The 17,218-nt window shown below is 37.0% G+C and overlaps 1 protein-coding gene across 8 annotated transcripts in view; it reads right to left on the bottom strand.

Moving 5' to 3' along the window:
- Positions 1-17,218, bottom strand: part of ATF2 (activating transcription factor 2) — an 86,448-nt gene that overhangs the window by 42,419 nt on the left and 26,811 nt on the right. For 6 of the 8 annotated variants that reach the window (XR_003437282.1, XM_027127715.1, XM_027127687.1 and 3 more), the window contains 2 exons: positions 12,689-12,758; positions 587-683 (listed from right to left, as the gene is read on the bottom strand). Coding sequence is in view for 7 of the 8 variants with exons in the window: in XM_027127715.1 (XP_026983516.1) it covers positions 587-683; positions 12,689-12,758 (167 nt within the window). In the remaining variant the exon portion in view is untranslated. The remainder of the gene's footprint in view (positions 1-586; positions 684-12,688; positions 12,759-17,218) is intronic. The other 2 variants (XM_027127742.1, XM_027127725.1) reach the window with 1 other exon arrangement.

Here is a 17,218-nt window from a genome sequence, read left to right as displayed (position 1 = left end):
TTGGGTTTCTCTTTTTGCATACTGTAAGATAATCATCTGCTTAGGTGATACTGCATGTTCATAGGAGCAACATACAAAAATAAAAGCACTGACTGAATTTTAGCCCCCTTTATTGAGAGTATTTTACTAACACAGATGTTTAGTCCAAAAAGAAACAAACAAAATCCTAATGAACAAGTCTGCTAATTGCTCTTTCTCCAACAGGAAGAGCTTGATCATCATCTAGCTTCGCATAGCATTGTAAAGCAGGTGTAAACAGCTAAAAGAAACATTGACTAAACATCACATTAGTTCAACTATCAGTTAAATGTAAATTTTGGAAATGGTATGAATGTTCCCAGGTTTCTAATTAACTTCCACAAAAAATGACATTAAAATCTACATTTGAAAACCACACAAAAAGAGTGAAATGAATGGTCAGAAGGAAACATAAAAATGTAATGGGTAAAATACATGTTGCCAACATTTATTGTAAATGAAGTCATTGGAATATCACCAGACTATATTATTTACAGAGAATACACAAAAATTGTGCACATTCCAGGTGAAATATGTATATAAGCTATTAATAAAAGCATATACTAACCAGCCACAATGACACTGTCATTACGTGCTGGACCAAATTTCAGTGTCATCTCATGTTTATGTTTATGGACAGCCAAATGATCCTCGTTGGTAAAACGCTGTGGCAAAAAGTTTTAAAATATAGTTAAGATTTTCAATTTGATCAAATAAGTTAAATGATAAGGAAATTCATTTCCACAACATGTAAAACCACCATTAAAAAAGAAATAGCAGTTTGTTAACTATAAAGAACCTACTGTTAGTATAGATAAACATACTAGATCTCAAACAATCATAGAGAAACACATTACCCAAGAACAAGCAATTCTGATATAATACTAGGTCACATAACTCATTTTAGAGCATTTAAAAACAAAACCTGAGGCAAAGAAACTTTATATAAATTTCATTTGGACACTAAAAATAGACCACTATTAATTTTTGCCATATCATAGTAGAAATATATACTCCATGGTATAATGACTTTTGAAGAAAGCACTGTATTTTACTTAGATTTCAGGTTACTTACCACTTTTAAAACGAAAACTTTCTTATAAAAATATTGCTCCTGGACAAATTAAGAGGTGAATCAGGTTCTTTATGTTATCACATAAAAAAAAGAATGCCTCGATTATAATCCAGCAAAGAAATAGTGGCCAGTACAATAATAAAGCAATTAATTACTTTAAAATAAAATTAAGGACTTCCCTGGTGGCACAGTGGTTAAGATTCCGCCTGCCAATGCAGGGGAAACGGGTTCTAGCCCTGGTCCGGGAAGATCCCACATGCCGCAGAGCAACTACGCCTAAGCCCGTGCGCCACAACTACTGAGCCTGCGCTCTAGAGCCCAAGAGCCACAACTACTGAAGCCCGCGCACTGCAACTACTGAGCCCACACGCTGCAACTACTGAAGCCCATGCGCCTAGAGCTCATGCTCTGCAATGAGAAGCCCGTGCACCGCAATGAAGAGTAGCCCCTGCTGGCCACAACTAGAGAAAGCCTGCACGCAGCAAGGAAGACCCAACGCAGCCAAAAGTAAATAAATAAATAATTTTTTAAAAGTAAAATAAAATTAAATTAAAATTTTAACTTAGAATAAAGTGATTTTTCATTTTATTATCGCATTCTTATATAAAAAAATGAAGCAAATTTATTTTTAAAACTACACTTAGCGTGGATACATCCTGCCTGCCAAAGGTGACATTTATGATTACAATATAATAAATGCATTGTTTAAATACCTCCTGACTGTGTCTGGACATCAATCTTTATGAAGATGCTTCCTTATCTTTAGTAACATTTATAACTGAAAATAGAGAGCACTTACTTTTTGTTATTTCAGAGCAATAATTATAAAATGCCAAATTAAGAGATCTAAACTCACTCTCTAGTCTATATCCTTACAAATGGGATGTTAAAATTATATATATTTGAACTTGGTTCCTCTGAACCACCAAAAATGGATGGATTCTTTCTCTTTGGTCTCACCACCCCACTATCCAACTCACTACATCCTTTCATGCAACAAATGATAATAGCTTTAGGGTAACCTTAAAACTACGTAAAAGAATGAAATATTTCTTTCCATTATGTTTTTTATTCTAAATATTAAAAGTATGACCTATATCATACTTAGGCCAGCCCACAAGCCCACTGTAAAAGTTAATCCCTCTCATATATACCCCATCTTGCTCTGCTCAGTGCCTGGTTATAGCACCTATCAATATGATACTGATATTTTTGTATTTCCTTTTAAGTAGGCTGAGCTCCTACTATTTGAGCTCTCCCAAATTTAGCATATAGTAAGTAGTCAATAAATGCCAATTGAAAGAAAGAACTCCTTACAATTAAAGAATTGAATCTTCAAGCTCAGTCTAAAGGAAAAACAAAAAACCCACCAAACCACAGACTGCTCCTTAAGATGAATTAAGCCTTTAATTTAATTTGGCTGTATAGTGCTCTCATGTAAGTATGCTTACCATTAAGTCTTTAAGTTACTGTACACCAGTGGAAAATTATTATTATATGACCCCTCTTCAAAACCTGCTTGTATTCCCATTGTAGGTGAGTGTCCAGATGCAAACAGTACCTCTACCCCTTGACTTATTCATTTACTCTTCAAACATTTATTGAGTACCAACTATAGGCAATGGGATCATAATCCAGCTCCTCCCCACTCAAGTGCTATTTTCCTATTGCTTCATCATTGTAAGAATCCTTTCCAAATTGGAGAAATAAGGGCTTCCCTGGTGGCGCAGTGGTTAAGAATCCACCTGCCAATGCAGGGGACACAGATTTGAGCCCTGGTCCAGGAAGATTCCCACATGCTGCGGAGCAACTAAACCCGTGCGTCACAACTACTGAGCCTGCGCTCTAGAGCCCGCGAGTCACAACTACTCAGTCCGCGAGCCACAACTACTGAAGCCCAAGTGCCTAGAGGCCGTGCTCTGCATCAGGAGAAGCCCACACGCAGCAATGAAGACCCAACACAGCCAAAAATAAAAAAACAAATTTATTAAAAAAAAAGCAAATTGGAGAAATAAGAAATAGTCATCCTTTGATAGACCGAATAACAAAGCTCTTGGAGAATGAACATAGCTATAGCGTTTACTTGTGTTACTTCATTGCTTTTTACTTTACAGTTCTGAATGTCTTACAAGTATCTTTTTTTTTTTTTTTTTTTTTTTTTGCTTGAATGTCTTACAGGTATCTTAAAGCAAGGTTCACTTTATGTTCCAAAGAACCTAACAACGTGGCTTTCTCCATTGAGGGCAATCATTAAACATTTGCAAATGAATGCGTTTTGGTAGAGGTCTTAGATTTTAAAACAGCAGTCAGCATAATTAACAGATAGTTATGTGCTAAGAATTTTTTATCCTAACAGTATCCTCTGCTTAGATTCTGGTTTGAACACAAATATCCAAATCAAACAGCAACTACATATAGAATAAATAACATTATGCTTTATACAAAACATGTGAAAACGGCACCGAGACTGATTCTAAGTGAAAAGAAACAGCTAAAAGGATCCTAAAAAACATTTAGGATCATATGAATAGTAAGAGGAGAAATGCGGCGAATATGAATTTACAAAGTCTCATGGAGAATGTACAGATCAAATTTACCTGAATGCTATTTATAAAGGAATTGTTGATCATATAATGATATTATTTATATACACGGGTAAAATACACTGAAATTGACACTTGATACAGGTGAGTTTAACCTTGGCTATCATCTGAGAAAACTTATTTATCTCTAACAAGAAACTTAAAAAGACAGTGTCAAAAGGCAGTCACCAGGAACATATATATTGTAAAACGCATTCTTTCTTCAACAAACACATAAAGTAGCTATTACAAGCTAACATTTTTGCAGAATCTCTTTGAACTGCTTTCCCAGACAAATTAAGAATTTTATTCTAAAAATAAGCTTCGTAGAAAAATTATAATGATACTGCTAGTGATAACACATTGAATTCATACAATTTCTTTCTTCCAGGCAATTGAGAGCACAACTCCAATGCAAAATGTTATTGATGTGTAGTGTTTTGTTAAACAAGAAGACTTTGAGCATACAGCTGAATAAACAATGGGAAAGGCAGTCAAGAAAGGTAGGATAGGCCAACCATCTCTCTTAAAAGGTTAAAAAGGATGGGTAACCTGACAGGTAGGAGGGAGGTGAAATAGTTGCTTCCATAATAAATTAATTTAAGCTCTGGTATCTGAGAAATCTGTGTTTCCAAGGCTTGAACACTCTTACCAGAATTAACTTCCTAAGAAATCAGTCATTCTACATTTAATACATGCATTCATATCTATGATATAGATTATTATTCCTATTTAAAATAGATTAAATAGGCACTAAGTTATAAAGCCATCAGGCCAATAGCCCATTTTACTACTTCTTTAACTAGCTGAATTATTTTATTCAACATCAGGAAGTTACTAATTAAACACACACACACACACTCCCACTCTCACACCTTCACTGAAACTTTAGGTTAAATAAAATGATTATCTCCTTTGTAGAACAGCTTATAATGTATTAACATTCTACCAAAGAAAGAATTTTCAATAAGAGTATCACCAAAAGCAAAGATACTATCAATAAAATATGAGTTTCAATGTTAAATGAATCTTTCACTAAATTATCTCAACTTTGTCTCTTTTACTGAATTCAATGGAACACCATGTTAAAACAAATGAAATGAACAGGACTCTTTGTGAAATACCTAATAGTGACTGAGCGAGCATATGAAAAAAATTGTAATATAAAGAGTCAAAAGTTAAAATCCTCTGCATTGAATTCTATAAGTCTCTATCTCTGAAATGACATTATCAACAAAATGTATTAAAAATTTTAAAAACCTATTTGAAAATTTAAGTCCATTAAGTTTTTTAAAGGTGAAATTCAAATTTGGAATAATGTTATCACCTACTAGTGACAAAAAATAATTTGTAATACCACCAATAAATTGGTGTTTCTAAAATCAATTCTTATTAGAACTTCTGATTTCCTAGGAAATGCTATTTGAATCTAGAGAGAGATTATACCATTTCTGTTCTAAGCAAGATTTAACAAATGGATGATGCTGACCTTAGCCGGATTATCATTTTGGCCAGTAACAGTTACAAGGTATTATTATAACATAGAGATTAGACTATTTTAAGTATCTTAGGGAACAAATATAAGCCAAAAAATAGTTAATAATACCTAGGATTGGAGTGTTCATGATGAGAACGGTGCTTAGATAAATTACTAGTGAAAATAAATTGTTTTAGCTTTTAAAAACAATATGCAAAATGTATGAAGAACCTTAAAAATGTGTATATATTTTCACCCAATAATTTGATTTCTAAAAATGTATTTTGAGGAATTAATTAGAGATGCATATAAAGGGTAATACAGAAGAATACTCATCACAATATTGTGATTTTTTAAGGCCATAATAATTAATTTTTAGGTCATAAAAGAGGAATGGGTAAATAGATTATGGGACACATTCTGGCAACAGAATACTACACAGGAACTCAAACCCATGTTTTCAATTAACACACAAAATGCCCATAATACATATAGTGTCATCTGCATACAAATAGAATACAAAACTATATGTGCAGTATGATCCCAATTTTGTTTGAATAAATAAAAGGGGGGAAGGATATAGGAAATACACCAAATGTTAACAGAAGTCCTCTCTGGATTTTATTTTTTCCTTTTGTCAACATTTTCAGTGATGCTTTTGTAATTATGAGAAAATAAAAACCTTTAATGTTAATTGAAAAAAAAACATATACAAAGACCTGTATTCAAATATACCTTGAAGCCTGAACATTCTATTTAGGGATGTTTCGCTATAAATGTTAACACAAGAGCAGGCTTGGGTTCAAACTTATCTTCAATATTTTCAGGCTCTGTGACTGAGAGACATTCAGTAGTATATTTAAGTTCAACTGCTCACTTATAAAATGAGGCCAGTAGCACCTATTTTATAGGGCTTTTGCAGGATTAAGTGACATATCCCACATAAGCTTCTTAGCACAGTGACTGGCTAAGTTAAAAAATGTTACTACTGTTATAACTGTTTTTATTACTATGACAACTATTATATGAAACTTTAATTCCTCAAATCCTTTTTGAAACAAGCTGGAGCACAAATAAATAGACATGGTATATATACACTTGATAAATATCTGAAAGCTCTATTCTGTGGTTCATAAGCAACTTTTTTGTGTTTCTCAGGTAGAGCTTTTTGTTGTTATTGTTTTGAATAAACTTTTTATTTTGGAAAACCTTTAAGTTTACAGAAAAGTTGTAATAATAGTACAGAGAGTTCTCACACACTCATTACTCAGTTTGTTTCCCCAATGTTCTCATCTTACATTACTGTGGTACGTTTACCAAAACTAAGAAACCAACATTGATATATTACTATTAACTAAACTCAAGACTTTGGTAATTTCAGTATTACCCAGCTTAACCAGACTCAGACTCCAAATGACTTTTTGTTAGGTTACCAAATTCAAAATCATCTCTGAAAACTATGACAAGGACCGCCAGCTGTCCCTCAATATGTATTACCCTTTTTCCTTCAATAAAAGAACTTCTGAATTTTAGGTGAGCACTTGGCTGCCCAGGACAAAGACCACATTTTCTAGCTTTCTTTGCAGTTAGGTGGGCATATGATTGGGCTGGGACCAAAAGAATGAGTGAAAATTATATGCATTACTTCCAGTTAATGCTCCTAAAATGATGGGTGTATACATGCTGTGTTTTGCTTCCCCTTCTCCCTCTCTTATTGCTGGAATATGGACTTGAGTGAGGAGCTGGAACAGCCATCATGGAGCTAAAAATGGAAGTAGCATGTTGAGGGTTATAGAATCAGCCAGCCCTGGGACTCCTACTTCCCAGTCATTACATAAAGAACAAACTGCTCAATCTATTAAGGTTGAGTCTTTGTTTCAGCCAGCATCCTAAGTAATACAAGTCTCTTTAAAACAATGTGCCATACCTTCTAAAGGTGATTTCTTTTGTGTAATGGAATGAAAAGAAATGTAGTTTTTTATGGTGACCATATCGAAGAAATGTTTGTATGTCTAAGTTTTGATATGCTTCCTTTTCTCTATTCAAACCTTCCACACCTCTTCCCGCCTTTTCACTTTCAGTTACTATGGATAAATTGTCTATGGTCCTTTCTAAGGCCAGTTCCTTCACTTGAACACCGGATCCCATCCTCTCTTAAGGACCCCATTCCTGCAATAGTCCCTCTCTCTGGAGTGTCAAATATGCTGTGATAGTCCCACCTTAAAATTCAAAACAAACAAAAAAACTCCATCTTCAATTCTCCTCCAGCAGTTATTTTACTGTTCCCTTTAAGCTAAATTCCAAGAAAAAGTTATCTTATGATGTCTCCACTTCTGGTTCTCCACATTTACTTGTCAGGCTAACTCCAATCTCACTGTTGTCACTGCTGCTTCACTGAAGCTACTCTTAGCAAGGTGTCTAATAATCCCCATTTTTCTAAATCCGATAATAAATACTGAATTCTCACCTTACCCTACCAACTATATGACTACATTGTTCCCCCACACTTTGAAATACTTTTTCTACTTGACTTCCAGAACACAATTTTCTTCATTGTCTGCTTGCTTCTCAGTCTCCTCTGCTACATCCTCCCCCTCTTTCTGACTTCTGAACACTGGAGTGCCTTAAAGCTTAGCTCTCACCCTTCCTCTCTATCTATACTATTTAAATACAGAAGTAAAACTAAAGAAATATGGGGATTATAGATTATCAGACAAAATGTATTACAAACCCTGACAATGGAAAAATTATTATCAGACATCAAGGGAGAGGAAAGAAGTAGGAGGAAAAATGAATGTTAACTCCTTTCATAACAGGGAGTCTAAAAAACAATTCTAACTTCTTAATGTTTTTCATATTTTTAAAAAATATTAGGTCTTTTAAACAATCTCTGATGCACATACATACATATGTTCTTACATTCAGCAATAGGTTTCTTTTTCTTCTGTTGCATTTTAGTAAATTAAAAAGAAATAGTGTAATAAACCCCTTTGCACATTCACCCAGCTTTAGCAATTATCAACCTATGATCCATCTCATTTCATCTCTACTCACCATTCACCCAATGGATTTTTTTGAGGCCATCCCCAGAAATTATTTTACCTGTTAAGTATTTCAGTATTTGTCTGTGCTAGATTGTAAAATATGGCCACAAATTCCTTCCATTATGATATGTACCCTCCTTCCTTTGCAATGTGGTAAGGCTGGTTCTCCCATCCGGAGGAGGGTATCTATTTCCCCACCCCTTGAGTCTGGGCTGGTCTGGTGACTTGCACTGATCAACAGAATGCTGCAGAAGTGATGACCTGTCACTTCTAAACTGAAGCTTCAAGAAGCTTTATAGCTTTTGCTTCTATTCTCCTGGAATACTACTGTCCAGAGACTGACAAGTAACAAAATATATTGAACATATATCTAATAACCTTGGGCATATGTCTTTTCATAGTTTTGACAGTGCACCTTTGGGATAGAGTCCCAGAAGTAGGATTGTTGGGTCAAAGGGTAAATGCATGTGTAATTTTGCTAGATATTGTCAAACTCCCTCTAGGGGGTGTGCCATCTTGCACTTTTACCAGCAATGAATAAGAGTGCAAGAGTACTTTTAATATCACTGAAGTAAAATGGTTGCTGCTTTGCCAAAAGTATAAACATTCTTATGGTAGAAAATGTCAAAATAAGCATAGATTGATTTATAGGCAGGATCATTAGATGGAAATGTTGCTGATATATATTATGAGGAAGAACAATGGGTGACTTTGGGGCCTGATAAAGTGCTGGAACACCCTTGTTATGTTCATAGAAGACCTTAGCCCTACGAAGGGTCTCTTCTTGGCTGGCTAAGAGGTAGTCTACCTCTCAGTCTCTTGGCCATTTGTGCCATGGACACGGACTGGGCATGTGCAAGGCAGTCTGCTGCGAGAACTTAAACAATGAATATTAAAAAGTTCCCAGACTTTCTGGATCTGGTGTTGAGGTGAATAAACTCTTACTTTACCCCAGGGATGTACTGTGTAATGTTCCATTTGCCTCACCCCATCAGCTAAGGAAGCAAACCATTAATAGTGTCTAGAAACAGTCTGGATATGCTTGAACAGATTGTGTAATTTTTCTCAGCAATTTTAAAATATCTTCTTGACCTAAAGACTATCTCATTTCCATTTGCCTTTTTCTCCTAATTTTACTGAGTCATTCTTTCACTGGTTCTATCTCCCAGATAGGGAGAAACGACAGCCTGGCCTTGGGAGTTGGGGTGGAGGCAGAAGATGGAAGGGATAGTTTTGGCGCAGAGGCACCAAAAACGGGGAAGGTTGGATGGTACTAATTCGACTTCTTGGATTCATCCTGAAGTCAAATCCCCCCTGATCTTTTGTTGGCTTCATTTGGAAGCTCTCTTAAGTGAATTTAAATGTAATTCTTTTTATTTAAAATGGCATGTATGTTACTAAAGACTCAATCACAAAATAACAATTCCAACTATTTTAAGCAGAAAAGGATAGGACAAGGAATTAGGGACTAGTTTGAGACTGAGTTTCCACAAATGATTCCTAGAACAACACAGCAAAACTGGTCATGGTCCAAAGGCTGGCTCTAGAAACATATTGTATTAGCTGTAATCCAGGGATTAAAGATTCATACTGTGTCTGTCCAATCCATTCCAGCAAAATGGAGGACTTGAGTAATACCACCTTTCCATTCAACTTGGTCCCAAATCCAAGGAGTAAATGTAATTTACCAGAATGAGTAAATCTGGTTGGTGGAACCTAAAATCATACCCAGAATTCTAGCTGAAAAGGATTTTAGAAATTGCAATTTTTAGCTTTCCTGAATTTATAGAAAAATGTATACAAAATATGTCTCCAAAATATATGTCAAATCAGTCTATTTCTCTATTTGTCCATTATTCACCTAGTCAAAGCCACCACTATCTCTCTGACTGCTGCCAGTCTCTACTTTCACTATTAGCTCAGCAATGGCTTTTCCTTGCTCTCTGAATAAAATCCAAATACCTTATCACAGTCAACAAAAGCCCTACAGGTTATGGACTCTTTTTATTCCCCTACCTTTCTGACATCATCTCCTACCCTTATCCTCATTAATCACTATATGCTCCAGCTGCAACAGTCATCTTTCTGTTTTTAAACACACCAAATCCATTTCTTCCCTACAAGACTTTATATTTGCTGTTCCTTCAGTCTGGAAAACTCTTCCCCCAGGTATGTGCAGGGTTTGCTCCCACATCTTTATTCAAATGTCACCTTATTACAGAGGCATTCCCTGACCAACCTATCTAAAATATCACCAACCCTGGTCACTCCTACCTTTACCCTGCTCAACATCATGGACACCATGTAAATTAAAATCTTTAGATACCACTATACCCTCACCAGAATGATTAAAATTAAAAGACTATCCAAAACAATCCTGAAAAAAAACTAAATTGGAGAACTTACTCTACCTGACTGGAAGGCTTACTGTAAAGCTAAAGCAATCAAGACAGTATGGTACTGGCATAAAAGCTGACAGACTGATGAAAGGAACAGAATAGAAAGCTAAGAAATAGATCCACACTTACACAAATCATTTGATTTTCAATAAAGGGGATGAAGCAATTTAATGGAGAAAGGGAAATCTTTTCAACAAACGACACTGGAATATCTGAGAAACCATATGGAAAAAAAAGCGAGCTTCAATTCCTACCTCACGCTATACACAAAAATTAATTCAAGATACAAAAGAGACCGAAATGAAAAACCAAGCTTTCAGAGGAAAGCAATGGAGAATATCTTTGTGACTTAAGGTTAAACAAAAGTTTCTTAGATAAGTCACAAAAACCAACAACCAAAGAAGAGAAAAAATTAATACATTAGACTTCATTAAAATTAGAAACATCTGTTCATCAAAAGATACTATTATGAAAATCAAGTTGGAAACCACAGACCTGGAGAAATATTTGATGACAGACTGGTACCTAGGATATTTAAAGAGCTCATACAACTCAATAATTAAAAGACAGGCAACCTAATTTTTAAAAACAAGTAGAAGATTTGAAAAGATATTTCACAAAAAATAAAGTATACGAATAGCCAATAAGCACATGAAAAAGTGCTCATTTTTTCATCAGTCAACAAAGAAATGCAAAGTAACACTTTATATATCAGTATACACACAATGAAAATGGCTAAAATTAAAAGATTGACACCAAATGTTGGCAAAGATATGATACAACAGGACCTCTCATAGACTGTTGGTGGAAATGCAAAGTGACACCTCTGTTTTAGAAAGCAGTTTGGCAATTTCCTATTATATATTACATATGATCCCACCACTACTCTCCTAGGTACTCACCCAAGAGAAAAGAAAGCATGCATTCATTCAAAGACTTATGCATAAATATTCACAACAGCTTTATCTGTAACAACTAAAAACTGGAAATAAGACAAATGTCCATAAACAAGTGAATAAATAAACTAATGGTGAAATAAGGAAATACTGCTCCTCAATGAAAAGGAATTAACTACTAATCACATAGCATGCAGAAATTGTAAATTAATTATGTGGAAGGAAAGAATCCAGTCAAAAGTACATACTGTATGATTCCACTTATATAAAATTCTGGAAAATACAAACTAACCTATAGTGACAGAAGGCAGATCAATGGTTGACAGGGATGGGAGGGAGGTATAACAAATAAGCATGAGGAAACTTTTGGGGATGATGAATATGTTCACTATCTTAATTGTGGTGATGGTTTTATGGATACATACATATGTTAAAATGTATCAAACTGTACACTATGAGTATGTGCAGTTTATTGTATATAAATTATACCTCCATTTAAAATATCAGCTAAAGAAAACAATGAGAACCAAAGAAACACTTTAATACTTATTTATGATTTAGAGTTTGTATATTTAAGTACTCTGTAATTTTACTACACATTAAATTTATTCTTTCATTCCTTAGTGTCTATAGCTATTTTAAGATTATTATAACAGTAACAGATTAATAATTTAACGGCCTATTAAAAAACACTGAAATATTATTTTCTGTAACAACGCTAAAATATTATTTTCTAAAAATGCTTCCACACATGCTCTATATTAAAGATGTTATACTTAAGAACATTAATATATTATTAGTGATATGCTCAGAGGTAAACATTAGTTTTTTTCATAAGAGTTCAGCAAGTAAACTAATTTTCATAAAAGATAATGTATATCTGATTTCCAATTAGGCAGTTCACAATGATTTTCAACCAATAATGATCAAATGAATATACTTTTAAATCTTGGATTTTCTCCAGGTTTTCCATCTTTCCCTTACAAGACTTAATTTTTTTTTTCCATATTAGATTGTATTCTTTAAAACTCAGATGTGCTATTGAGGAAAATTAATTTCTTCCCCAAATTTTTCTGGGTTATTTTCATTCTAACTCCAAAATTGTACAAAACATTGTAAAAGAATCCTTTTAATGACAACATATATTGTCACAAGTGTTTTACTAAATATGAATATACAAAACAATTTATATATTACCTGGCCACATCCAGGGGCAGTACATAGAAAGGGTTTGTCATCACTCATATTCCACAGGTCCTTGTATTGCCTATAATAAAACATTAAGAAATGGCTAAATGTTTCACAGTATAGATTTTTAAATAAAGAACAACTTAAAATGTAATATTATTTGATTTTCACTAAGCTTATCACCTTCTATCTGAATGTGAAGTAAAACACTTTTACTGACATTTTAACCCCACCTTCCATTTTCTTATTACGAACAGAAACATGTAACATGCAGATTTTACACTACAGAAAAAAATATTAGGAACCCTGATCTATCAGTCTAAATCTTTCCTGTTCAGTAGCATAAGTGCAGAGAAATGAAATAATGAGAAGATAACCACTTTAAACCCCAATGAAATAATGGACTAGGTAACTATCATCAGTGTCTGATAAAACAATCAGGAACAAAGGTGATGGGAACTTTATAATGGCTGGGTCAGGGTGACAGCATCTGAACTCACAGGTCAGTCTTAAATTAACATCACTAAAAGTGAGACAAACATTATGTGCCCCCGATATGATGCTAGAAAGCACACAAAGGATTCTTGGGGGGAAAAAGTCAAGCCTGAATCTAATCAAGCCTCTCTAGATCCAACTACAGGAAATACAGGAGATAGAAAAACATGTCGAAAGGGGAGACAGCAGAAGCAAGAAGAACTACAATTCTGCAGCCTGTGGATCGAAAACCACATTCACAGAGACAGACAAAATGAAAAGGCAGAGGACTATGTACCAGATGAAGGAACAAGATAAAAACCCAGAAAAACAATTAAATGAAGTGGAGATAGGCAACCTCCCAGAAAAAGAAATCAGAATAATGATAGTGAAGATGATCCAGGACCTCGGAAAAAGAATGGAGGCAAAGATGAAGAAGGTGTAAGAAATATTGAAGAAAGACCTAGAAGAATTAAAGAACAAACACCTAGAAGAATTAAAGAACAAACAAACAGAGATGAACAATACAATAACTGAAATAAAAACTACACTAGGAATGAGAGGAAGATGGCGGAAGAGTAAGACGCGGAGATCACCTTCCTCCCCACAGATACACCAGAAATACATCTACACGTGGAACAACTCCTACAGAACACCTACTGAAGGCTGGCAGAAGACCTCGGACCTCCCAAAAGGCAAGAAACTCCCCACGTACCTGGGTAGGGCAAAAGAAAAAACAGAGACAAAAGAATAGGGACGGCACCTGCACCAGTGGGAGGGAGCTGTGAAGGAGAAAAAGTTTCCACACACTAGGAAGCCCCTTCGCGGGCGGAGACTGCGGGAGGCGGAGGGGGGAGCTTCGAAGCCGCGGAGGACTGCACAGCAACGGGTGCGGAGGGCAAAGCGGGGAGATTCCCGCACAGAGAATCCGTGCCGACCGGCACTCAGCAGCCCGAGAGGGTTGTCTGCTCACCCGCCGGGGCGGGCGGGGCTTCGAGCTGAGGCTCTGAGGCTCGGGTTTCGGTTTCGGACGGAGCGCAGGGAGAGGACTGGGGTTGGCAGCTTGAACATAGCCTGAAGGGGTTAGTGCACCACGGCTAGCCGGGAGGGAGTCCGGGGAAAAGTCTGCACCTGACGAAGAGGCAAGAGACTTTTTCTTCCCTCTTCGTTTCCTGGTGCGTGAGGAGAGGGGTTTAAGAACGCTGCTTAAAGGAACTCCAGAAACAGGCGCGAGCCGCGGCTAAAAGCGCGGACCCCAGAGACGGGCGCGAGCCACGGCTAAAAGCGCGGACCCCAGAGACGGGCGGGAGACGCTAAGGCTGCTGCTGCCGCCACCAAGGGGCCTGTGTGCGAGCACAGGTCACTCTCCACACCCCTCTTCCACGGAGCCTTTGCAGCCCGCCACTGCCAGGTTCCCGGGATCCAGGGACAACTTCCCCGGGAGAACGCACGGCGGGCCTCAGGTTGGTGCAAAGTCACGCCGGCCTTTGCCGCCGCAGGCCCGCCCCGCACTCCGTGCCCCTCCCTCCCCCCGGCCTGAGTGAGCCAGAGCCCCCGAATCAGCGGCTCCTTTAACCCCGTCCTGTCTGAGCAAAAAACAGACGCCCTCCAGCGACCTACACGCAGAGGCAGGGCCAAATCCAAAGCTGAGCCCCGGTGAGCTGTGAGAACAAAGAAGAGAAAGGGAAATCTCTCCCAGCAGCCTCAGAAGCAGCGGATTAAAGCTCCACAATCAACTTGATACACCCTGCCTCTGTGGAATACCTGAATAGACAACCAATCATCCCAAATTAAGGAAGTAGACTCTAGGAGCAAGATCTATGATTTTTTTTCCCTTTTCCTCTTTTTGTGAATGTGTATGTGTATGCTTCTGTGTGAGATCTTGTCTGTATAGTCTTGCTTCCACCATTTGTCCTAGGGTTCTATCCGTCCATGGTTTTTTAAAAAATTTTTTTCTTATCAATTTTAATAACGTTATTATACTTTACCTTCGTTCTTTCTTTCTTTCTTTTCTTCCTTCCTTCCCTCCTTTAGACAACGAATCATCCCAAATTGAGGAGGTGGTCTCTGAGAGCAAGATTTATGATTTTTCCCCCTTTACCTCTTTTAGTGAGGGTGTATGTGTATGCTTCTGTGTAAGATTTTGTCTGTATAGCTTTGCTTCCAACATTTGTCCTAAGGTTCTATCTGTCCCTTTTTTTTTTCTAAATAAGAATTTTTTAATTCCATAACTTTATTATACTTTATTTTTACTGTATCTTCTTTCTGTCTTTTTTCCTTCTTTCCCTCCTTCCTTCCTTCCTCCCTCCCTCCTTTCTTTCCTTCTTGCCTTTCCTTCTTTGCTTCTTTCTTTCTTCCTTCCTCCCTTGCTTCCTTCCTTCCCTCCTTTCCTTCTTTCTTTCCTCATACTGCTACTAATTCTCTCTACTTTTTCTCCCTTTTATTCTGAGCCATGTGGATGAAAGGCTCTTGGTGCTCCAGCCAGGAGTCAGGGCTCTGCCTCTGAGATAGGAGAGCCAACTTCAGGACACTGGTCCACAAGAGACCTCCCAGCTCCACATAATATCAAACGGCGAAAATCTCCCAGAGACCTCCATCTTAACACCAGCACCCAGCTTCACTCAACGACCAGCAAGCCACAGTGCTGGACAACCTATGCCAAACAACTAGCAAAACAGGAACACAACCCCACCCATTAGCAGAGAGGCTGCCTAAAATCATAATAAGGCCACAGACACCCCAAAACACACCACCAGACGTGAACCTGCCCACTAGAGAGACAAGATCCAGCCTCATCCACCACAACACAGGCACCAGTCCCCTCCACCAGGAAGCCTACACAACCCACTGAACCAACCTTAGCCACTGGAGACAGACATCAAAAACAGCGGGAACTACGAACCTGCAGTCTGCAAAGAGACCCCAAACACAGTAAGATAAGCAAAATGAGAAGACAGAAAAACACACAGCAGATAAAGGAGCAAGATAAAAATGCACCAGACCTAACAAATGAAGAGGAAATAGGCAGTCTACCTGAAAAGGAAATCAGAACAATGATAGTAAGGATGATCCAAAATCTTGGAAACAGAATGGACAAAATGCAAGAAACAGTTAACAAGGACCTAGAAGAAATAAAGATGAAACAAGCAACGATGAACAACACAATAAATGAAATTAAAAGTACTCTAGATGGGATCAATAGCAGAATAACTGAGGCAGAAGTACGGATAAGTGACCTGGAAGATAAAATAGTGGAAATAACTACCACAGAGCAGAATAAAGAAAAAAGAATGAAAAGAATTAAGGACAGTCTAAGAGACCTCTGGACAACATTAAACACACCAACATTCAAATTATAGGGGTCCCAGAAGAAGAAGAGAAAAAGAAAGGGACAGAGAAAATATTTGAAGAGATTATAGTTGAAAACTTCCCTAATGTGGGAAAGGAAATAGTTAATCAAGTCCAGGAAGCACAGAGAGTCCCATACAGGATAAATCCAAGGAGAAATACGCCAAGACACATATTAATCAAACTGTCAAAAATTAAATACAAAGAAAGCATATTAAAAGCAGCAAGGGAAAAACAACAATAACACATAAGGGAATCCCCATAAGGTTAACAGCTGATCTCTCAGCAGAAACCCTACAAGCCAGAAGGGAGTGGCAGGACATACTGAGAGTGATGAAGGAGAAAAACCTGCAGCCAAGACTACTCTACCCAGCAAGGATCTCATTCAGATTTGATGGAGAAATTAAAACCTTTACAGACAAGCAAAAGCTGAGAGAGTTCAGCACCACCAAACCAGCTTTACAACAAATGCTAAAGGAACTTCTCTAGACAAGAAACACAAGAGAAGGAAAAGAACTACAATAACGAACACAAAACTATTTAGAAAATGGGAATAGGAACATACATATCGATAATTACCTTAAATGTAAATGGACTAAATGCTCACACCAAAAGACACAGATTGGCTGAATGGATACAAAAACAAGACCCTTATATATGCTGTCTACAAGAGACCCACTTCAGACCTAGAGACACATACAGACTGAAAGTAAGGGG

This window comes from Aethalodelphis obliquidens, unplaced genomic scaffold (assembly GCF_003676395.1).
Source record: "Aethalodelphis obliquidens isolate GAN/ISIS:26980383/991018 unplaced genomic scaffold, ASM367639v1 scaffold2, whole genome shotgun sequence".
NCBI lineage: Eukaryota > Metazoa > Chordata > Mammalia > Artiodactyla > Delphinidae > Aethalodelphis > Aethalodelphis obliquidens.
This window is presented reverse-complemented; position numbering and strand designations above follow the sequence as displayed.